The sequence below is a fragment of the Eschrichtius robustus genome, chromosome 13 (genome assembly GCF_028021215.1).
Source record: "Eschrichtius robustus isolate mEscRob2 chromosome 13, mEscRob2.pri, whole genome shotgun sequence".
NCBI classification, from domain to species: Eukaryota; Metazoa; Chordata; class Mammalia; order Artiodactyla; family Eschrichtiidae; genus Eschrichtius; species Eschrichtius robustus.
Window position 1 is genome coordinate 97,562,607 of NC_090836.1, and position 23,811 is coordinate 97,586,417.

General features: G+C 49.0%; 1 protein-coding gene across 6 annotated transcripts in view; it reads left to right on the forward strand.

Annotated features, from left to right (window-relative positions):
• Window positions 1-966: 966 nt before the first annotated feature.
• The window catches only part of TAB1 (TGF-beta activated kinase 1 (MAP3K7) binding protein 1), a 28,457-nt gene continuing 5,612 nt past the window's right edge, over window positions 967-23,811 (forward strand). For 2 of the 6 annotated variants that reach the window (XM_068560424.1, XM_068560429.1), the window contains exons 1-8: window positions 967-1,027; window positions 16,714-16,850; window positions 17,224-17,377; window positions 18,505-18,591; window positions 19,089-19,227; window positions 20,197-20,310; window positions 20,933-21,044; window positions 22,897-23,041. In XM_068560424.1, the coding sequence (XP_068416525.1) occupies window positions 995-1,027; window positions 16,714-16,850; window positions 17,224-17,377; window positions 18,505-18,591; window positions 19,089-19,227; window positions 20,197-20,310; window positions 20,933-21,044; window positions 22,897-23,041 (921 nt within the window). In that variant the 5' untranslated portion in view covers window positions 967-994. Of the gene's footprint in view, window positions 1,028-1,521; window positions 1,575-4,679; window positions 4,759-6,909; window positions 7,037-16,713; window positions 16,851-17,223; window positions 17,378-18,504; window positions 18,592-19,088; window positions 19,228-20,196; window positions 20,311-20,932; window positions 21,045-22,896; window positions 23,042-23,811 lie in introns of those variants that run through there. The other 4 variants (XM_068560426.1, XM_068560425.1, XM_068560428.1 and 1 more) reach the window with 4 other exon arrangements.

Sequence of the window (23,811 nt, forward strand, 5' to 3'; positions counted from 1 at the left end):
TTCCCATCATCACCCACAACCAATCCATGGTCAAGCCCTGACGATTTCATCTCCTAAATAAAGTTCACCGACCGCCATCAGCTGACACAAACCGCTCTTGGGACTGTTGCCTGGATCCAGTACAACAGTCCCCTAATTGGTCTTTCTGTCTCCACGCCAATCCTCTTCTAAACACCAATTCTGTACACAGTAGTCAAAGGGATCTTTCTACCAACAGGGTCATGTCAATGGCTTGCTCATAAGTCAACAACTTTCCTTTGTCCTCCAGACAAATAGCCCAACTCCTGCCTGGGGCTAGCAAGGTCAGAGCCTGCCCCCTACCCCCTTCACCTCACTCCCCTTCCATCTCTGTTCCAGCCACAGCGGCCTTCGGTGACACCCATGCTTCCTGAACCCACCCGCTCCCTTTCCTCGTGCCTTGAGCACTAGCTGTCCCCTCCTGCCCTTCCTTGTCGCCAGTTACCTGCCACACTGCCACGCCTGCCACATCCATAAACTCCCTTCCCAGTAAGCAGCACCATTCGAAATGACTTACGTATGTAAATGTTGTCCTCCCCAATTAAAATATTAGCTTTTGGAGGGCCTGTCTTGCTTGCTGCTTCACCCCAAAGGGCCAGGCACAGTCACCCAATGAATATTTATTGAGTGAATGAATAATTCGCCCTCTCCCGCCCCCATAGTGCTCATAAAGTACCCTAATCCAGGGTCTTAGGAGCCCCACCTGAAAGGGATCCTGGAGAAAGTTCGTAAATAAAGATGAAGAAGGGCAACCACATAAGGAAGGCTTCCTTCCCTTTATCTCTTAGGGGAGAAAGGATGGAAGAGCGCGCCTGCGCGCTCGCTTCCCTACGGCTGCATCCTACTTCGGCCGTAGGGTGGCGCTGGGCGCAAGCTCCCTGGCAGCGCGGTCCTCCTGGCCGGCTTTGGGCCGCTCTAGCCGCCTTTCTCGCCTGCTCTGCCGGGAAGCGGGCACGCCCGCGGGGGTCCCTCCAAGATGGCGGCGCAGAGGAGGAGCCTGTTGCAGAACGTGAGGAACCCAGTCGCTCTTCGGTCTGGGGGTTGGGAGCCCGGGGGGACCTGTCGGGTGCAGGCGCGGCTCCTTCTCCGCCTTTGGTCGCCTCCCCGTCCCTAGCGGGGTGTGGCCGCCGCCCTCCCCCCCTCATTCCCGACCCCGGATGCGTGCGGCCCCGCAAGGCCTGCGCGCGTGCGCGTTGCCGGCCGGGCCGCCGGGGGCTCGGATTCGCCGTCCAGCGGCCGCGAGCGTCAAGGGCGCGTGGAGGGTGGGAGCGTTCTGGAGCCTGCAGGGACAGTGGCGCGCGGCCTCGGAGAGAGCCGGGGTAGCGAGCCTACCCCGGGCCCTGGGCGGGTCGTGCGATAATAATAATCATAGCAGCAGCAGCAGCAGCCAGTTGTGTATCGCTTACTATGTCCCAGGCTTTGTGCCAGTAGCTTTATATTTCTAAGTTTAATTTTTTATAATAGCCCCGTGAGACAAGTACTGTGATTCTTCCTGTTTTACAGATGAGGAAACTGAGGCACAGAGAGGTGGTCATTTGCCAAAGGCCACACAGCTGGTAAGTGGCAGAGGCAGGATTAAAATCAGGGATTCTGATTCCAGAAACCCTCTTAACCTCTAGGCTATACGGAGGGAATGACTGGGTTCTGGTCCTGGCTGTAACTCACTGTGCTTCCATCAGCCTCAGTTTCCTTATCGGTTAGGTAAGAGCAGGCAGTGGGAGGATTGTCTTGAGACTCCCCCCTCCCACCTCCCCCCAGTCTGGACCCTAATGGGTTTGTCACTGGTGTCTTCCAGCCCGTGCATCCTTTTGACACTCATATACATAGATGCACATGCGTGTTGGCACCATGGACCGAGGACAGGTTGCTGGTCTCCTGGGTCCTCCTCAGACATGGCAGTCTGTTGTACTTGCCTGTGGACTTGTCTGCCTCCTGTACTGGAAAGTGAACTTGAAGAGAGGGTAACACTGAATAGTGTTACCAGCACCTCCCACCACTAGGTGCCGGGCATTCAATAAATTGTTTATAAAATAATGAGTAAAGCATTTGAGGCCAGGTCCAGTGCTCAGCCGTGACTACAGAAATGCAGCAGATCTTGGCCCTACTGCCCTAAGGGGTCTTGAAGCATTGGAACCGGAGGGTAAGGGTGGCCTTCACTGCTGTAATCTAATGAGAGGCTTTGTGTAGACTCCCTTTGAAATTGCTCTTCCAGGACAGCGATTCCCAGCTTTTCCCAGTGGGGAATGCTCTCTTCCCCTCCACACCTTTGGCTGTCCCTTTATTTTACTACTGCCTGGCAGTTTGGCCTTATCCTTGAGTTGGTTAGGTAGGCCTGGCCCTCTGCTTTGTAGGAGGGCAGGGCCCCTATGTAAATGTCCCCAGTGTAGTAAATATTCCAGAAATACTGGGTGGGTTGTGGCAGATGGTGGTGTGGTAACTGTCGTAGGCTGACGTGGCTTGCTGAGGAGAGTGGCTGCCAGCTTCCCTCCCTTATCGGTGTGATGGAGCCCAGGGGACTCGGGTTAGACAGAGGCGAGCTTTGCTAGCTCCAGAATGTGTTCCTCGGTGGTGTGCAATCTTTTAAAGTTGGATGGTTAGCTTTAAGCACATAGCACTGTGATGAAAGGCAACGGGATGGCAGGGATGTCCACACCAGACCCCTCCCACGCTAATGATCAAGACATCTCTGCTCACAGGGTATCCAAGGGTCCACGTGGCGTGCTGGGCTTGACCTGCCCTCCACTGTCCTGAGTCTGGTGAGAGTAGCTCAAACACCGTCATTCAGCAGGTGGCTATGAGAGCTGCTGGTCTGTAGTTACTGGGCCTGGGGATACGGAGATAAATAAGGCAGGTGTCCACCCCCACTGCATTTGCAGTCCTGCGTGGGAGAAGGAGCCTGTATCACTAATGTGATGTGTAAGGCACTCTAGTGTCAATGTGTTGAGGGGCTGCAGATGGCCTAATTTGACCAGGTCAGTGGAGGCTTGCAGGAGGGGCTGGGGATCTGCTGTCATGGTGCTGGGAGGGAGTGCCAGGGACAAGATGGCAGAGCACTTCGTGGAATGTCATCCTGAGGAGTTTCACCTTTGCTCCCAGGTAGTGTAGTACCTTAAGAGGTCTTTTGCAGAAAAGATGAGCTTTTGAAGTAGCTTCAAAAAAACTTGGGGGGCTTCCCTGGTGGCGCAGTGGTTAAGAATCTGCCTGCCAATGCAGGGGACACGGGTTCGAGCCCTGGTCTGGGAAGATCCCACATGCCGCGGAGCAACTAGGCCCGTGAGCCACAACTACTGAGCCTGCGCGTCTGGAGCCTGTGCTCTACAACAAGAGAGGCCACGATAGTGAGAGGCCTGCACACCGCGATGAAGAGCGGCCCCTGCTTGCTGCAACTAGAGAAAGCCCTCACACAGAAACAAAGACCCAACACAGCCCTAAATTAATTAATTAATTAATTTAAAAAAAAAAAAAGGCCCTTCACGGCCTGATAAAACAGCTCACGGGTCCTGTATGGCCTTGGGCAAGTCACTAACATCCCTAAACCTTGATTTTTCACTTAACATCCCTGAACCTTGGTTTCCCCACCCGAGAGGACTCCCAGGAGTGTTGTTAGTATTAAATGAACACGTTACACTCCTGGCCTGGTGTGGTTACCCTCCAGCCGTGAAGCTCCACCTTCAGTCCTGATGTGAATGAAGGCCTACGGTTCATTCCCTTAAATGTCACTGAGTACTCAGTATGTGGCAGGCACTGTGTAGGTGCAGGGGACCCTGCCCTCGTGAAGCTTATGTTTTAGTAAGGGAGATAGGAAACAGAAAAGTACAGATTATATATGGTATAATAATACGCAGAATATAACATGGGGGTGCTGCGAGGAAGAATAGGCAGGATTCACAGACAGCGGGGTGAAGGGCCTGTTTTAGACAGAGTGGTCGGGGAAGACTGTTGAACGTTTGATGAGATGAGGTGGGCGATGTGGGAGGGAGTATTCTCGCGTGAGGGAACAGGGGTGCAAAGGCTCCCCTATTAGGGGAGCGTCAGGGAGGCCAGCGTGGCTGGAGTGGAGTACGTTGGGGGAGTAGTAGAAGCCGAGGTCCGAGGGAGCCTTGTGGATCCTGATGTGGGCTTTGGGTTCTGCGCTAAGTGTGATGTGGAACTCTAGGGTGGGTTTGAGTAGCGGCGTGAAGTGATCTGATTCGTGGCCGGAGAAAGAGCCTTCTGTCGAGAGGCAGGCGTTTGAGCGGCGAGAGTGGAAGCCTGGGACCTGCTGCGTGGTGCTCCCCGTTGGCCAGGTGTGAGACGACAGGCTTGGTCAGAGTGACGGGAGAGGAGTGGTGAGAAGGACCCAGTTCTGGCTGCGTTTGGGGGGAAGAGCTGATACGGTTTGCTGACGGATCAAGTGTGAGGTGTGTGACAGAGGAAGAAGAGTCGAGAAGGACTACAAGGTTTTGGTTGGAACAACAGTGGTGCCATTTACTGAGGTGGGGAGCCCTGGAGGAGGCGTGCCCTGGGGGCAGGGAGAATCAAGAGTTTAATTTTGCCTAAACTACTATTTACTTAATTATTTTAAAAGTCAACTTGAAATCAAATTTTTCCTGAGCAATTATATCTATGAAATCACAGGTCCTAGCCACATATTTTTCTTCTAATGTATGTTAAACACACAGCCTTAAAAGCATCCTTTAGACCATCACCTACAACCATCTCATATGCCGTCAGAATGTGGTCCAACTGCTGCAGCACACGGTAAGCTCCACAATTATTAGTAGCCCCTTTAAGAATGTATTAGTGCTATATTTGTGATGAAAACATAGAGGACCTTTGATGGAAACCCTAGTGAAAGAGGTGGGGGCCAGGAGTGGGGTCGGTCCCAGAGAAGCGAGGAAGGAAAAGGGGGTCATTCAGAAAGATAGAGATGGCAGGAGGCATCGGGGTGTTTTAGGCTTTTTGGAGAGAAAGAACTGCTGCCCCCACCCAGAGCCATCTTCCTGGGGGCATGATTCTCCCTTTCTGAGCTTCCTTTTTGCTTCTAAGGAATCCGGGTGCTTTCCCCACAAAAACACTCGGCCTTTTCATACTATAATTTGATATTCAAGCTGTGGCCTGAACTTGGAATCATGCTTTTGTCTATTTCTGCTGCCCAGGAGTTTGAGATGAGTCTCTGTGGGGACTTTTATGGACTACTTTTTTTTTAAATTAATTAATTAATTTAATTTATTTTATTTTTGGCTGTGTTGGGCCTTCATTGCTGCGCTCAGGCTTTCTCTAGTTGCGGTGAGCGGGGGTTACTCTTCGTTGTGGTGCGCAGGCTTCTCATTGCGGTGGCTTCTTTTGTTGCGGAGCACGGGCTCTAGGTGTGTGGGCTTCACTAGTTGTGGCTCGCGGGCTCTAGAGTGCAGGCTCAGTAGTTGTGGCACACGGGCTTAGTTGCTCCGCGGCATGTGGGATCTTCCCAGGCCAGGGCTCGAACCCGTGTCCCCTGCATTGGCAGGCGGATTCTTAACCACTGCGCCACCAGGGCAGCCCTTATGGACTATTTTTATGTGACATGGTCACGTGTACATGAGGTGCTAATGCTGAAATATATATGTACAAGGTGTGACTCCCTTAATGGGTTAAATACAATTGAATAACTAGAGAAATTTATACCAAAATATGAATTTTGGAATCTCCCTGAGACAATCAAGTTAAAATTAGGCTTTTCGAAACAGATTCTTTCTTGTGAGAAATGAATTTGTAACCCATCAAAGAGTTAAGTGAGCCATACTCACTGTTGTATGTGTTCATGAGGCTCTGAGCCTGAGACTCCCCTTTCTCAGCTTCTCACGACTCATGTTCAGGCGCTAAGCACCACTTGCTGCTGGTGCTGCGGGCCTGGCATTTGCGGGCGTGGGAGAAAGTGTGCATCAGTGTGTGCAGAGGTGGAGGGGTGGGTGGTTTGTGTGAATAGAAAATACATGACCTTTCCGAAAATTGTTCAGAAACGTGGAGGAGGGAAGCAAGAGTGTTGGCAGTCTGGTGGGTTTTAATAGAATCAGCAATGAATGCTTGGTATGGATAATCCCCGATGGCGGTGGAGAGAAGGGGGAGAATACAATTGAAGCTTACCCGGCCACAGCAGGGTGAGAATGATTTGAGGGCCACTGCTGAAATCAGGGAGGACCAGATACTCTCCCACTCCCACACGGGTGGCACCTCCTGGAATTCTCTGGCAGCTTGTTACTGAATGTTTCAGCTGCTGCGGGGACTGCACTCTACGCAGGGCCGTCGCTGAAGGAGCACTCATGAGTATCTGAGAAATTGCCCATATGTCATTGGGTCTAAGACACTATGGATTACAAGGACACATCATTATTTTATATACTACTAAGAAAGAAAGTGCCCTGCTAGTTAACTTGTAACACACTAACTTCAGCGATACTAAAAATGTTGAAAATACATGTCTTTGAATCGGTGAAATAAAGTAGCCAATTAACAATACCGGGCTATAACCTGAGAGTTGCCACAAGTTGCCAAATAGTTAATAGCCAGTGAGTAGGTACCCAGAATGCACGGTGAGGCCACGGGATGGATTTCTCAGGGAAGGGGCCCCACGGCCTTGGGCAGTATTTTCCCAGAACCTGGAACACATTCAGTGAGGTGGTTAGGTGTATGCCGATGTAAAACACATCCTTACATATGGAGGTTATTTGCTTTTTAGTTCTCTTTGAAACTTTCTGATGATATCAGGAGATAAACTTGGTTTGGTCCTAGTATGTATGTAACACCTTTCTGATTCTTGCTAATCTCCCTTTATTTCAACAGAGAGAACAGGGCTTCGGCTCAGAGTGCAGCAGCCCATGAGTTCAGCTAGAATTTAATAACCTTGTTTTGTTTTCCTTTTTTATTACCATCAAGATTTGGCAGGTAATAATGGTTTTCCACTTATAATACTGAAAAGTTTACATCAAAATGAAGTCATTTGAATAAAAGAAAAAATGGCAGATTAAAGAAAAAACATGAAATGGATGATTTGTTGAAGATGGTGAGTGGATGGTTGAGGTTTGGGAAACACGGGCTTCTGGCACTAGTGGGCTTTGAGCCGGGCTTTTGTGGGTGGATAGGACTTGGAAAGACAGAAAGGGGGAGGCTCTGCCTTACCATAGATACTATTTAATATGCTCTTTGGGTAATTTTTTTCTTATTTCTTCTTTCTTTATTTAAATAGCAAACCAAGTTGGCTAGAAACTCATTGTTTAAAGAATGTCAATGTGAAATAGGAGAACTTTGCTCAGCAAGGTTCATATATAAATGGTTTGTTTTAAAGTATGTGCTTGTTTCTGTGACTGTACCTCTAGGGTCAGTAGCCTCTTTATTTGAGTCTCCAAAAATACACATGGCTTTTCAAGTATCCTAAACCTTTGGCGGAGGTGTTACTTCCCTTCTGTGTTTGGTGCAGACACCTCCTGTCAGAAGTGGGTTAGCTTCCCACGCTTTTTGTTCTGGTCACGGTTTTTTAGAAGTCATTTGGAACACTCTGTAGCAGGCCTTATCTGTACAGGATAGACAGCTGAGTGAGATCGTTAATCTGTCAAAGGGTGAGATTCAAAACTATGTCAACAGGCTGGATGGCTGAGATGAGAGCATTAAGATATAATCCAACCGATATAAATTTAAGTTTAAAAAACTCTTGTACAGGAGTGTGGTTTTGGGGAACTGACTCAAGAGAACTTCAGAGGAAAAAGACTGTTATTTTAGTTGACAGTAAGTAGAGGCTAGATGCCCATCTTTTCTTTAAGTATGTGAAAGCTGTTGATTTTTTGTGTTGATTTTGTATCCTGCCACCTTACTGATTTATTTCATTTGCGTTAGTTTTATTATTTATTCTTTAGGGTTTCCAAATACCATCATATCAACTGCAAATAGAGTTAACTGTACGTCTTTTTCAAGTCGTATGCTCTCCTTCTTTTCTCTTGTCTAATTGCATATGCTAACACCTCCAGTTCATTATTAAGTAATGGAGATTATAGGTATCCTTGCTGTGTTCCTGATCCTAATGCGAATGCCTTTTGTGTTTACCCACTAAGTACATTAAGAAAATATCCATCAATTACTGTTTCTTTAAGTGTTTTTATCAGAAATGGACAAACACTGCCCTTAAGCCCTGGAGTCTTTACCCACTGACCTAAACACTGATTGCCAATTACTAAAATAATGCATTTCCAAAATATTACTAGCCCAACATTATGAAAATCAAATGTCAGAAAAAGCACTTAACACTGTAGAAGTGTCCGGACACTAGGCATAAATACTTTCTGAAGAATAAGGTGCTTGTTAAGTAGGTTGACCACTGTCAGACACACAGTCCTTCTGGTTTGGGCAGCTTGCTACACTCATGTCAGCCGGGCATGGCTGCAGCAGCCAGCACGGCATCAGCCTGCTCCTGAGAGCAGCTTCGTGAGCTCCCGTCGTGAAGTGCTTTTACATGAATTGTCCCTCTGCCACGACACTGATGTGGCAAGTTCCTCAGTCATCCATTTGAGTTTGTCTCCTTCCTTGTGAAAGGCTAATGTACTAGTCTTTTTCATAGTGTATTTCTCAATGCCGAGTGGGCCCATAAGTTGCTTGGGTAATATTTATTTTTTTTGCTGGAAAGTATGAATTTATTGGAAAGATCTAAGTCCCTGGAAGCCTGTCTCTGTCCCTTGTGGGAGTTGGATAACGGCAGAGGAAGCACTGTGACTGCAGCATCGATGACAGGTTTTGCATCGTGGGCGACACATTCATATTGTTCGTCTCATATTAGAGGACGAGTTCGATCCATCTTAATCTCAGTTTTAATCACAGACAGGATTCTAGAAAGTACAAATGTCTTCTCCTCCCATGCTTTAAAACAGCTGTGACATTTTGGGGTGCCAAATACTGGCTTCTTGGCCCATCTTTTCAGGACAGGGGACACTCCTAGTTGGGGAGATGCTTTTGTGCCTCTGCTTAATCTTATGCTTAATGTTCATCCCAGTTGGAGGCAGGAGACAGACCCTAGAAAAAGGAGTTTCTTTGGGAAATTTACTTACGAGGTTGCCTGAGACCTTTGTGAGGTCCTTGGTGATGGAGGTATGTTAATCAGATCTAAGACATAGGGGATGATTGGCAATATCTGTTCCTTGAAATATAACTCCTTGGCAGTGAACTCCTTTCTGTGGCCTAAAAGGCCTTACACTGTCCCTACTTGGGCATACACGTGCACGCGTGTGTGTGAACGCAGGAGCAAGCCACTTTCCCCGCTACTCACTACAGAGGCCACGCCAGCCTCACGCTTCCTTAAACCTAAGTCATTTTATTTTCTACCTCAAGGTCTTTGCATCTGCCTGGAAGGCTCCTCCCCCACTTTCTGAAATGGCCACTGCTCCTTAATCGTTCGGGTCTGTCTCAGAGGTCACCTCCCCAGAGAGGCTTCTTCTGACCACCTCATCTGAAAGAGCCCTCCCCACCACTGTCTGTCCCCTTACCCTGATGTATTTTCTCCATAGCATATTTCCTTGTCTAAAAGTGCCTTGTTTATTTATCGTGTTACATGTTTGAAGTCTCTCTCCCTGGAAAGGAAGTTTCAAGCCAGGACCCTCGGTTGTTTTCTCCGCTGTGTCCACAGCACCTGGAGTAATGCCAGCCTGTTGTAAATGTTCAGTAAACATTTGTTGAATGTATGTATTAATCAAATATACTCTCATTGCATAATGTCGTGTGTGGATTCCAAAGACTGAAGTTCTCACTTATGTTAAGAGAGGCATTTTTGTTGCTTTAAAATGAGACAGGTCAGGATTAAAACTAGAAACAATTTCATGTTACTATGAAGCAGTTTTTTGTTTTGTTTTACTTCCCTGTAGCTTGACCTGAAAGAGTTAAATGCTCAGCATCATCGGGAGCTGAGTAGAATTTCAGCTCTTGTTGCTGTTCCTTTTCCATTAGTAGATTTTAATCATATGTTCTGTTGTCACAGACTGCTAGTAGGCATTGATAGCTTTTTAGCCCTTGTGGTGAAGTTGTGTGAATTTTTAAAATCCCATAAAGAAGACACAAGGACTTTTAAAGACATACCATTGGATGAATTGCAAGATTCAACATAGTGAAGATGTCACATCTCCTCAGATTGATCTATGGATTTGAAACAATTCCAATCAAAATCCCAGCAGGATTTTCTTGTAGATACAAGCTGATTCTAAAATTTATATGGAAAGGTAAAGGATCTAGAATAGCCAAAACAGTTTTGAAAAAGAATAAAGTTAGAGGCATCACACCAACTGATGTTATAATGCAGATTTTAAATACAGATTAATAAAGCTGTGGTCATCAAGAGCATTGAGTTGGTGGAAGGATAGACACATAGATCAGTGGAATAGAATAGAGTCAAGAAATAGACCCATACATGTATGGCCAGTTAATTTTTGACAAAGGTGCAAAAGGTAATTAAATGGAGAAAGGATAGTCTTTTTTTCTTTTTTTTTGAAGTAACCGGAAGTATTTAAAATACTCTTTTTTTAAAAAAAATTTATTTTTGGCTGCGTTGGGTCTTTGTTTCTGCGCGCGGGCTTTCTCTAGTTGCGGCGACTGGGGGGGCTGCTCTTCGTTGAGGTGCACGGGCTTCTCACTGCGGTGGCTTCTCTTGTTGCAGAGCACAGGCTGTAGGTGCACAGGCTTCAGTAGTTGTGGCACACGGACTCTAGAGCGCAGGCTCAGTAGTTGTGGCGCACGGGCCTAGCTGCTCTGCGGCATGTGGGAATCTTCCCAGACCGGGGCTCGAACCCGTGTCCCCTGCATTGGCAGGCGGATTCTTAACCACAGCGCCACCAGGGAAGTCCAGAGAAAGGATGGTCTTTTCAACAAATAGTATTGGAAAAATTGGACATCCATTTGCCAAAAAAAAAAAAAAAAAATTTACCTAAATCTCCTGCCTTATGTAGAAATTAACTCAAAATGGATCACAGGTCTAAATGTAAAACTATAACACTTTTATTTTTTACTTATTTATTTTTAAATTTGTTTATTTGGCTGTGCTGGGTCTTAGTTGTGGCATGAGGGATCTTTTAGTTGAGGCATGCAGGCTCTTAGTTGCAGCATGCATGTGGGATCTAATTCCCTGACCAGGGATCGATCCTGGGCCCCCTGCATTGGGAGCATGGAGTCTTAACCACTGGACCACCAGAGAAGTCCCCATAACACTTTTAGAAGAAAACAGAAGATATCTTGACCTGGGACTGGGCAAAGAGTTCTTAGACATGACATCAAAAGCATGAACCATGAAAGAAAAAAAAATGATTAAATGGATTTCATGAGGGGCCACAACTATTGAGCTTGCGCGCCTCAGTGAGAGAGCCTGCGTGCTGCAAACTACAGAGCCCACGTGCTCTGGAGCCCGTGCGCCACAACTGGAGAGAAGCCCGAGCACCGCAATGCAGAGACGGTGCACTGTAATGAAAGATCCCACATGCCTTAACAAAGATCCTGTGTGCTGCAACTAAGACCCGACGCAGCCAAAAAAATAAGGAAAATAAATAAATATATATATATTTTTAAATAAATAAATAAATTTATTTATTTATTTATTTATTTTTGGCTGTGTTGGGTCTTCGTTTCTGTGCGAGGGCTTTCTCCAGTTGCGGCGAGCGGGGGCCACTCTTCATCGCAGTGCGTGGGCCTCTCAGTGTCGCGGCCTCTCTTGTTGCGGAGCACAGGCTCCAGACGCGCAGGCTCACCAGTTGTGGCTCACGGGCCCAGTTGCTCTGCGGCATGTGGGATCTTCCCAGACCAGGGCTCGAACCCGTGTCCCCTGCATTGGCAGGCAGATTCTCAACCGCTGCGCCACCAGGGAAGCCCAAATAAATATTTTTTAAGAAAGGATTTCATCACAACTAAAAACTTTTGCTTTACAAAAGACACTGGTAAGTGAATGAAATAGCAGGTAGAGACTGGGGAAAATATTTGCAAATCACATATGCAAGAAAAGACTTTTATCCAAAATATACGAAGGACTCTCAAAATTCAGTAGTTAAGAAAACAAACAACACAATTAAAACATAGGTATGAGACTTAAAGAGACACTTCACCAAAGAAGATATGTGAATGGCAAATAGGCACATGAAAAGATGCTCAACATCATTATTAGCCATTAGGGAAATGCAGATTAAAGCTGTGATGAGATATCATTATACACTTCTTAGAATGTCTTAAAAAAAAAAAAACAAACCATGTGATGAGAATGTGGAGCAACAAGAACTGTCGTGCAGTACCTGTGGGATGCAGATGGCACACCACTTTGGAAAACAGTTTGGCAGTTCCTTATAAAGTTAAACAGCAGTCTCACTCCTAGGTATTTACCCTAGAGATATGAAAAGTTATGTTCACACAGAAACCTGCCCATGAGTGTTTATAACAGCTCTCTTCATAATTGCCAAAAACTGGAAACAGCCCAAATGCCCTTCAGGGGATGAATGGATAAACTGTACTACATCCATACGATGGAATACTGCTCTACAATAAAAAGGGACCTAGAGCTAATCAATGAATTTGGTAAAGTAGCAGGATACAAAATTAATGCACAGAAATCTCTTGCATTTCTATACACTAATGACGAAAAATCTGAAAGTGAAATTAAGAAAACACTCCCGTTTACCATTGCAACAAAAAGAATAAAATATCTAGGAATAAACCTACCTAAGGAGACAAAAGACCTGTATACAGAAAATTATAAGACACTGATGAAAGAAATTAAAGATGATACAAATAGATGGAGAGATATACCATGTTCCTGGATTGGAAGAATCAACATTGTGAAAATGACTCTACTACCCAAAGCAATCTACAGATTCAATGCAATCCCTATCAAACTACCACTGGCATTTTTCACAGAACTAGAACAAAAAATTTCACAATTTGTATGGAAACACAAAAGACCCCGAATAGCCAAAGCAATCTTGAGAACGAAAAATGGAGCTGGGGGAATCAGGCTCCCTGACTTCAGACTATATTACAAAGCTTCAGTAATCAAGACAGTTTGGTACTGGCACAAAAACAGAAATATAGATCAATGGAACAGGATAGAAAGCCCAGAGATAAACCCACACACATATGGTCACCTTATCTTTGATAAAGGAGGCAAGCATATACAGTGGAGAAAAGACAGCCTCTTCAATAAGTGGTGCTGGGAAAATTGGACAGCTACATGTAAAAGTATGAAATTAGAACACTCCCTGACACCATGCACAAAAATAAACTCAAAATGGATTAAAGACCTAAGTGTAAGGGCAGACACTATCAAACTCTTAGAGGAAAACATAGGCAGAACACTCTATGACATACATCACAGCAAGATTCTTTTTGACCCAGCTCCCAGAGAAATGGAAATAAGAACACAAACAAATGGGACCTAATGAAACTTAAAAGCTTTTGCACAGCAAAGGAAACCATAAACAAGACCAAAAGACAACCATCAGAATGGGAGAAAATATTTGCAAATGAAGCAACTGACAAAGGATTAATCTCCAAGATTTACAAGCAGCTCATGGAGCTCAATAACAAAAAAACGAACAACCCAATCCAAAAATGGGCAGAAGACCTAAATAGACATTTCTCCAAAGAAGATATACAGATGGCCTACAGACACATGAAAGAATGCTCAACATCATTAATCATTAGAGAAATGCAAATCAAAACTACAATGAGATATCATCTCACACCGGTCAGAATGGCCATCATCAAAAAATCTAGAAACAATAAATGCTGGAGAGGGTGTGGAGGAAAGGGAACACTCTTGCACTGTTGGTGGGAATGTAAATTGATACAGCCACTATGGAGAACAGTATGGAGGTTCCTTAAAAAACTACAAATAGAACTACCATACGACCCAGCAATCCCACTGCTCGGCATATACCCTGAGAAAACCATAGGTCAAAAAGAGTCATGTACCAAAATGTTCATTGCAGCTCTATTTACAATAGCCAGGACATGGAAGCAACCTAAATGTCCATCGACAGATGAATGGATAAAGAAGATGTGGCACATATATACAATGGAATATTACTCAGCCATAAAAAGAAATGAAATGGAGGTATTTGTAATGAGGTGGTTGGAGTTAGAGTCTGCCATACAGAGTGAAGTAAGTCAGAAAGAGAAAAACAAATACAGTATGCTAATACATATATATGGAATCTAAGGAAAAAAAAAAAAAGGCCATGAAGAACCTAGTGGCAAGACGGGAATAAAGACACAGACCTACCAGAGAATGGACTTGAGGATATGGGGAGGGGGTGGGGTGAGATGTGACAGGGTAAGAGAGTGTCATGGACATATATACACTACCAAATGTAAAATAGATAGCTAGTGGGAAGCAGCCGCATAGCACAGGGAGATCAGCTTGGTGCTTTGTGACCACCTAGAGGGGTGGGATGGGGAGGGTGGGAGGGAGGGAGATGCAAGAGGGAAGAGAAATGGGAACATATTGTATATGTATAACTGATTCACTTTGTTATAAAGCAGAAGCTAACACACCATTGTAAGGCAATTATACTTCAATAAAGATGTTTTTAAAAAAAAAAAAAAAAAAGGGACCAACTGTTGATGCACGCACCAGCTTGGATGAATCTCAAAGGCATAATGCTGAGTGAGAGGAGCCAGTCTCGAAAGGTTATGTACTTAAAGACATAGAGTACAATGGTGGTTGCCAGGGGCTGGAGGGAAGGGAGAATGGGGAGTTTTTGTTTAATGGGTATAGAGTTTCAGTTTTACAAGATGAAAAGAGTTATGGGGTGGATGGTGGTGATGGCTGCACAACACTGTGAATATATTTAATACCAGTAAAATGTACACTTAAAGATGGCTTAAAAAATGGTTAAGATGATAAAAGTTTATGTTATATGTGTTAACCACAATAAAAAGAGGAAGAAAAAGGTCATGCACTGCATAATTTGATTTATGGCATTCTTGAAAGGACTGTAGAGTGATGGGGCACAGGTCAGTGGTTGCCAGGAGTTAGGGGAGGGTGTGGCTTCAAAGGGGCAGCATGAGGGCGGGTTTGGGGAAGATGGGCTGTGCTGTGTCTTTATTGTGGCGGTAGTTACACAGATCTCTACGAGTGTTAAAATTCATAGACCTGCCCACCAGAAAGGCAATTTTACTATACGCTAATTTAAAAATAAAAACAAACTCCCACACCCTGCAGAAGTTACTCCAGGGTGCAGAGCACAAAACTAAAGCGCTGGAATAAATGCAGCATAAAAGCAATTGAAATGAAAAAATAAAAATGAAAAAGCTATAAAGTCACTCCTTGTCAGTATGTAAATAAACAAAAGATGAAATGTGCCACGAAAGCTGACCACAGGCTTTTTACATATCGGATTGCAAAAGCCTGTTGAAGTAGTTTTCACATCCTTCTTTGAAGTCTGTTACTGCTTACTTGTAAGAAGTTGTGCACAGTATTCGTGCTTGTTTAATTTTCAATAAAGCTTTCAATCCCAATTTTACTCTCCTTGCAGTTGAACTTTGATTTTTCCAGTTTTAGTTTGCTCTAGTTCAGTTTGGTGGGCACGGGAATGCCTTTGTGAACCAGGCACGGCTCTCAAGTGGGGGCTGGGTGTAGGGGAGGCTTTCAGTGAGAGTTAGTGGGTCACACCTGCGCCTGGTGTCAGGGTCGTTTCTGGGGCTTAGAAAATGCAGGTGCTCAGAGTGCCCCCCCAAGGAGATTTAGGAAATTCAGAGTCTGTGTTTGGGCTGGCTCCTAGACAGCTCTGTGTATATGTGTGTGTGTTTGTGTTTAAAGCTCTGTCGTGGTTATACTGAACAGCCTGCTTTGAGATCCATGGGGTAGAATGGGAGTCAGACACAGGCAAGAGTGGGGGGCCAAGTGTAGTAGGGATACAAAAGGGCTGGCAACCAAGCCTGGGGAGGGGCTTCCTGAAGGAAGACTTCCTGGAGGCGGTGACTCCCGAGCCAGAGTCCCAAGGACATGGAGGATTATTAGACAAGGACAAGGAGGGTGTTCCACGCAGAGGGCAAGAGCGGGATGTGGACAGGGTACTGCAAGCATTTGGTACTAGTGGAGAAGCATATGGCAGGGGGGCAGATGGGAGAGGATGGCACCAGGGTGGAGTGGGGACCAGGGCGTGGAGACCCCAGTGCCAGGAAGAGTGACTGAGGCTGAGCTTCTAAGTCAGTTTCTCTAGGTGTGGATCTGGGTTGCTTGAATCCGTCCCCTGGGAGGAGCCAGCTACACTGCATATATCCTGAGCCCCGCCAGGATCAGACGTTCTGTGGGAGGGGCCTGGAAATCTGTGGTTTTAACCAGTGCCTGAGGGATTGGAGTCAGAGCCGTTGCAGTGCAAGGTGGGGACCACCAAAGAGTTTTATACGAGGAGTTTGCTTCATTTGTGTATGTGTGTTTCACTCATGCTCCATAGCGTAGCGCACTCCTGGAGATCACTGCTGAGCCTTGCATGTGGGAACTCTAGTCTTTTTCAGGTTTCCTGGGGAAGTTTGTGGATTAGCCATAAACCACGCAAACCCTTCTGCAGGTGTTTGTTCGTAACACGCATCATTGTTTTCCAGGAGGAAGTGGAACCCTCTGGGTGGGGCTCCGGGCCTGCTAGGTTTTTGTCGGGGAAGAAAAAGAAGATGAGGTGGGGTCTGCCCTGGGCGAGAAGGTAATGCGTCTTGGTTTCCTGGTGTCCTTCCCAGGAACAGCAGCCAAGCTGGACGGACGACCTGCCGCTCTGCCACCTCTCTGGAGTTGGCTCAGCCTCCAACCGCAGCTACTCTGCTGATGGCAAGGGCACTGAGAGCCACCCACCAGAGGACAACTGGCTCAAGTTCAGGTGAGGGTGCTGGCAGCGCTCTCCTGGGCATCAGAAGTAGGTTTGCAAGCAAGAGAAAGCAGTTTTGCAGCTGTTTTCCGTGGGGCTTCCTGGTGAGATATGGCCCACGGGAGGTGGTGTCTGCTGCTGTCCCCTCCACATCTAGACGTTAGACCAGCTGAAGGCCTGCTGCAGGGGGCAGGGGTATCCTAGAAGGTCATGGCCAGAGTGCAATGATGGTTATAGTGGGGGACCCACGTGGGCACCTGAAGCCACAGCTGCTGTGTCTTTTGTCTCCCCAATGCCTTTCCCTCCTCCCCCTCCCTCTGGAGCTGGCATCACTCTTCTGTGAGTGCCTGGTCTCAGGCCACCTCCTGCCCTCTCCCTCTGTCAGGAGTGAGAACAACTGCTTCCTGTACGGGGTCTTCAACGGCTACGATGGCAACCGGGTAACCAACTTCGTGGCCCAGCGGCTGTCCGCGGAGCTCCTGCTGGGCCAGCTCAGCGCCGAGCACACTGAGGCCGACGTGCGGCGGGTCCTGCTGCAGGTACTGGGGCTCGGGCTGGCTGGCCGTGGCTGAGTTCCCTGGGCCTCGGCCCTGCGGCTGCAGAGCCTGCGGTTAGCCCGGGGCTGGTCTGAAGACCTCGCTGGCTCCTTGTCTCTGCAGAAGAACCAGCTCTGGGAGCCTCTCCCAGCGGCAGGGGCACCCCACTTCCCAGGTGCGGGGCCGGGCAGCCAGCAGCAGTCCTTCCCCACGACTGGCAGGGTTGGCTCTGGACGAGATGCTCCTGGGGAAGGGGATAATGGACGTCACCTTGGACGTGGGGTGTGGTGGCAGTTGCTGAGCCCTGGTAGAAACAGGGTCGTTGAGGGTGATCCTCTCCCTCCGCGTGGCTCAGGCACTCAGCCGCTAGTCACTGCGGGCTCCCCAGGCCCTGCCTCCTCACTCCCAGTTGGCTCGTGCTTGTTTGCCACTTCTATGTTTCTGCTTGCTGCTGTTCTGGAGTTTTTCCTCCTGGCATCTCCTTTTGGAAGCAAGTCCAGGGGCACTTAGTTTTAGATGAGAAGTGTGGATTCCTCTTCCTCGAAAACAGCGCTCCCAGCCATTTTCCTGCCTTGGCACCTGAGGGCCCGGGCACCGGCCATGGCCTTAGGGCCCAGTGCCAGTGATTCTCAGCTGGTACCCTTGGGAAAGGTGGCAGCGTGAGCTGTGTTGAGGGGCCCTCAGGATGTGGCAGTGACACTAGCTGTCACTGACCTAGACTTAGTCTGGGCCGGGCGCTGGGTGCTCGGGGTGGATACCCTCAGTCACTCTCAGAGCAGCACTTCGTCTGTTTCATCGATCCATGAGGAGGCCGCGCTGCCTGGCCGGCAAGTGCAGAGCTGGCTGTCGCCCTCAGGCAGCCTGACTCCAAGCCTGTGCTCCTCACCTCTCTGCCGCGTCCCGCCTCTCTGGTCGCCCTGCACTGCCACCTGGAAGGCACCAGCCTCGCGGGGCCATCTTTATCAGACCTTGCTCTGCAGGAGCAGCAGTGCCTGGTGGTGCGCCGTGTGAAGCCCCATCACATGGTAACCTGCAGTTGATACAACTTGTTGCTGTTAATAGTGAGCATTTCAGCAGCAGATGACAGTGGTGTTTGAACTGGCCTTTGCCTCCTTGTCCTCTGCCTCCAGGCCTTCGATGTGGTGGAGAGGAGCTTCCTGGAGTCCATCGATGACGCATTGGCAGAGAAGGCGAGCCTCCAGTCCCAGCTGCCTGAGGTAACGTCCCCAGCCTGTGCCCCAGGAGAAGCAGATCAAGGTCCAGCTTTGCCAGGAGCAAGGACTCATCTGCCATGTCCCTCCCAGACCACTGATACAACTGGGCCAGAGCAGCAGGCATTAGGGGACAGTTTCTGATGGGATGCGGGTGGCAACGGGTCTGCCCTCCTAGGGCCCTCCTTGGCTGGCTACGAGCAGCCGTACTCTGGGACTCCACTTGGGGTGGGCATAGGGTGTGAGAGAAGCTCCTTCCAGGTCGGTCCTCTGCCCGAATCTGTCCAGGCCTCGTCACCTGCCTGCTCACGTCATGCGCAGGTACCTTCAGGGCTGACGGGACGAGTTAGGTCACGCCTGGCTCTGCTGAAAGAAGCCTGCCCAGGAGCTGCAGCCAGCTTCCTTCCCGGCCGGGCCTCAGATGCTCTCTCTTTAAGGGAGGGGAGGTTGGTGAGACGGTCTCCAAGGCCCGGCCTGCTCTGACCGCCGATGATGGCTTCTAGGGCGTCCCTCAGCACCAGCTGCCTCCTCAGTATCAGAAGATCCTCGAAAGACTCAAGACGTTGGAGAAGGAGATTTCGGGAGGAGCCATGGCCGTGGTGGCGGTCCTTCTCAACAACAGGCTCTATGTCGCCAATGTCGGTGAGCCACCTGCCTGTCCCAAGACGGGAGAGCAGGGGAGAAGGTCAGCCTCGGGATCCGTGTGTCCTTTGGGCGGTCTGCTTCCCAGACACGGAAGACCTCCACCTCGAGCGTCCTGAGACCACTTAAGAGTTTCCCGTTAACTCCATAGGACATCTCAGTCCCAGCCCGGGGCATTTGAAGTACCTGCTGAGAGGCTGGTGTCCCGGCTTGAGTCCCCCCCTGTGCCCCTAACTGGCTTGTGGCCTTGGGGAGTTGTGTCCTCTCTCTGGGCTACCTCAGTGGCTTCCTTGTCTGGAAGAGGTTGCCCGGCTGTGGAAGACCCACTTGGCATGAAGGGCGGCAAGATGGGCTGGGTGTGGGCTGGAGGGTGAGAGGTCACAGCGACGTTTGGATTTGTAGGTGAAGAAGGGCCATGTGGGAGCCCAAGAAGGCGGTGCCCTCAGGGTGCAGTTTACTGCAGGGGCTCTGGAGAGACCCCACTGATACGGTCCCTCTTCTCTTCCTCCTTAAGATTTCGTTATGGAAAAAATTCAAAACTGTAATAAACAGCAGAGTGAAGAGCATTTAATGAACTGCTGTGTGCCCATCCCCCAGCCCCAGCATCCTTCCCCCGGCCAGCATCTGGGGCTTCACCTACAGCCCTCTGTCCCCGCGTTGTTGTTGAGCAAACCCAGACATTGTGTCGTGCTATCTGTGAATATTGCAGTGTGGCTCCTTAGAGAAAAGATCTCTTATTAAAATCCTAATCGTAACTGTCCTCGGATGTCACTGGAAAAGTTTAACCTAATTCCTTAATATTATCAGCTCTCCCTGACTGGTGACTGGCTCCAGTGGTCTGAGCCTATTTTCTTTGCTCATTTCAAGGATTTCCATGTGTGAGATGCTTGCCTTTTCTCTCTTTGCTCAACGTGTCCTGTTCTTCGCTGTGCTCTCAGTCTTCGCTCAGCTGCTCAAATTCTCCTGCAGGTACGAACCGTGCACTTTTATGCAAATCCACGGTAGATGGTCTGCAGGTGACACAGTTGAACGTGGACCACACCACAGAGAATGAGGACGAGCTCTTCCGGCTCTCACAGCTGGGTGAGTGGGGGGCGGGGCCTGGTGGCTCGCCCTGTGCCTTCTGTTGGCCATGTAGAGAGAGGCATGAAGTGGACGGGCTGTGACCTTGGGCTTGGGACCAGCCTGCCTGGGGCTGAATCCCAGCTCTGACACTTACTAGTTGGTGATTTTGGAACTTACTCAAGTTTTCTGTGCCTCAGTTTCCCCTTCTGTGTAATGAGGATAATAGTAACACTTACCTCAGGGTGTTGTGAGGATTGAAAGAGTTATTACATGTGAAATGCTTCCAGGAGTCTCTGGTATGCACTGTTATTGGTGGAGACTGAGAAGCCAAAGAAGTCCTGGGGCTCCAGCTGCCGCCATGGCCACCCCCTCCCTTCTCCGTGAGCCCAGGCTGCAGAGGGAGCTGAGCTGGGCGGTGCTGGATCTGCTGTCCCGTAGGGGAGGACTCAGCCACGGGTGTTCTGATGGGGATGGGGGCTGAGGACACTGGGGGACTTTGGGCTCACTGCCCTCCAAGGTGCCTGCTATGATCTCACTTCCTGTTCAGTGCCTTGTTTTTGTGGATAGGTCTGTATCCCCTTCTTTTGGTTCTTCTTTATGAACAAACTCTGAGGTTGTCGTGTTGTTCTTCCTCTGGTAGGTTTGGATGCAGGAAAGATCAAGCAAGTGGGGGTCATCTGTGGGCAGGAGAGCACCAGGCGCATTGGGGATTACAAGGTCAAATACGGCTACACTGACATCGACCTACTCAGGTGAGTGGCCGGCCCAGCTGCCCCCATTTGTAAGACCAGAGGCCTGGGACAGATGCAGATTTTAGGCTCTAGGAACAAAAGGTACAGTTGAGGTAGTATGGAGCCCAAGGAGATTCTTTCGTTCTCCCAGAGAGGTTGGTGTGGGACAGGCCCTGGACCCAGCAGGCCAGGAGTTGGGGTCCTGTAGAGCTAGGCTGGCAAGGGGTTAGGTGGGGAGCTGGGCCAAAGCCAAGGGCAGCAACCAGTGCCACAGGGCCTGGCAGGAGAGGCCAGAGTTGGCATGAGCTGCCTGGTGTGGATAGAGACAGACCGAAGGCCTCTTGGTCGGTATTGTCATGGCTGGGGCCAGGGCGGGGCTGCCAGATGGGTTGTCCCTTCTGGATGCCACCCACTGCTCATAGCAAACAGACGATGATAATAACGTGAGCCTTTATCCAAGCCCGTGCACAGTTTTTTACATCCGTTCTCTTATTCAGTCCTCAGGCCCTATGAGGTGGGTGCTGTTATTGCCCCAAAGGTATTTTCATATGAGGAAACTGACACATGCAGACACTAGGTAGCCTGCCTGGTCTCAGGGCTAATAGTGGGCTTAGGCAAGACTTGAACCCAGGCAGGCTGAATTCAGAGCTCGTGTCCTGAACTACGGCGACCCTGTATGCGAGAACACTGTGTGTGTGTGTGTGTGTGTGTGTGTGTGTGTGTGTGTGTGTGTGTGTGTGTGTGTGTGTGTGTGTGTGTGTGTGTGTGTGTGTGTGTGTGTGTGTGTGTGTGTGTGTGTGTGTGTGTGTGTGTGATGCCCATCTTGTGTCTTAGAAAACATGTGTTACAGCTCCTTACCCTCACAAGGTTTAAATAATTACATTTGGAACCTTTTGTCTCTAATTTGTCGGGTTCTGTTTGCTTTATGGAAAGGTCCATCTGTGATTTAAAACAATTCAAACAGTGCCCAGGATATGCAGTGAAAAGTGAATCTTCCTCCCACCCCAAGCCCAGACTCCTTCCTCAGAAGCTGCTAGTTTCTGAGGTATCCTGCCCTGGAGTTTCTGTGTACATGCGTGCGTGTGTGTGCGCGCCGCCTGCCCTGTGCATGGCGCGTGCTTGTTGAGGGTGGGGAGGGAGCAAGCTGCTTTTTCAAAACACCCACAAATGCTAGCATTCCGCGCCCAGTGTTGTGCACCTCACTTTTTTCAGTATAGGCACCCACTCCTCCATTCCTGCACACCTACAATTTAGGCTGGCAGCATTCTTGGTAACAGTTGCTAGGATTCCAGTGTGTAGCTGTCAGCGCTCACCTAACCCACCCCTACTGATGGACCGACCTTCAGGATGTTGCCAGACTCACTCTTTCAAATCCTGTTGCCAGGAACATCTTCTCATCCCTGCCCTGTGTGCATGTGTGCATGTTGGAGCTTCCCGACATTGAGCAGCTCTGATGGTGCGTCAGTTCATAGTCCCTCTGCAGCTAGAGTGTATGTGGGGCCTGGGTCAGCTTGGAGGAGCCCAAGAGGAGTGGGCTTTTAAAAGAGAACCCACCCCTCTGGCTGTCCCACCCTCCCCCTGCCACCCCCCGGCTCTGTGGACAGGAAATGCGGAGTGGGACCAGGATTGGGCATTTGACCTTGGCCGTTGTGACCCCAGCCTCCCTCTGGCTTTCTTGGCCCTCTGGGCTTTATTTTAAGAGCCGCCCTCAGAAGACAGGTCTGTTTTTCTGGTTTTCTCTCTCCTCTCTTTCTTTTCCTCTTGTCAGATGTGTGTTTTATTTTACATTCTGGGTGTAGATTCTTCTCACCGGAATAAATGTCCCCAGGGGGCCATTCCAAGCACAGCTGTCCCCTCTGCTCTCTTCCCACAGCGCCGCCAAGTCCAAGCCCATCATCGCGGAGCCTGAAATCCACGGTGCACAACCCCTGGATGGGGTGACTGGCTTCCTGGTGCTGATGTCCGAGGGGCTGTACAAGGCCCTGGAGGCAGCCCACGGGCCTGGGCAGGCCAACCAGGTGAGCTGGGCCCGAGGAGAGCACGGCTGGCCAGCCTGCACGGTGGCATGCTCCCCAGAGCTCTGATTCTCACGTGCTTTCCCCAGACATCTTCTCTGGGTTCAAAGTTGGGGGAAGAAAAAGTCCAGAGTTCCAAGAACACCCATCCTACCCAAAAGCTTTGCTCATCTGGGCTTGAAGCAGTGTCAGTCTCCAGGGCCCTGAGCAAAGCCTAAGGGAAGAGGGTGAGGGAAATGAGTTTCCACAGGCACACGTGGCTCTGGAGACTGTCTGGGAAGGGCCCGGGTGGGCCGCGGAGGAAAGCCCAGCAGGGGCGCGGCCTGGTACACAGAGCGCTGGCCAAGGAGTCGTGCGGCCCACCCAGGTCCCGCTCCACTGCCTCCTTCGCTTCCCTCTTTGAGCTGCAGATGATGTACAGTTCATTCCTTGTTTCTGAGACGGGGATGATGACATCTACCTTTGTGGGGTTGTGATGAGGGCTGGGCGTGGTAGACGTAGGTTCTCAGCCAGGGGGAGCTGCTGCTTTTTCCTGCACCTTGGAATGCACGTGTCAGATGGTCGTCACTAAAGTGGGACTTGGAGGCAGTCACGTCGAGGATGATCTAGAAGGGAAGCTGCCTTTGCCTGACCTGGGCTTGCTGGGTCAGTCAGAGAAGTTCAGCTTGCGTTTCTCCTTCCATCTGTGATTCTGGTGAGAAGGTACCCTTTTCTGCTCTGTCCTAATTAAAAATAATGAGGGAAAGTCTTAGGTGCCTAACTGTCTCCTAATA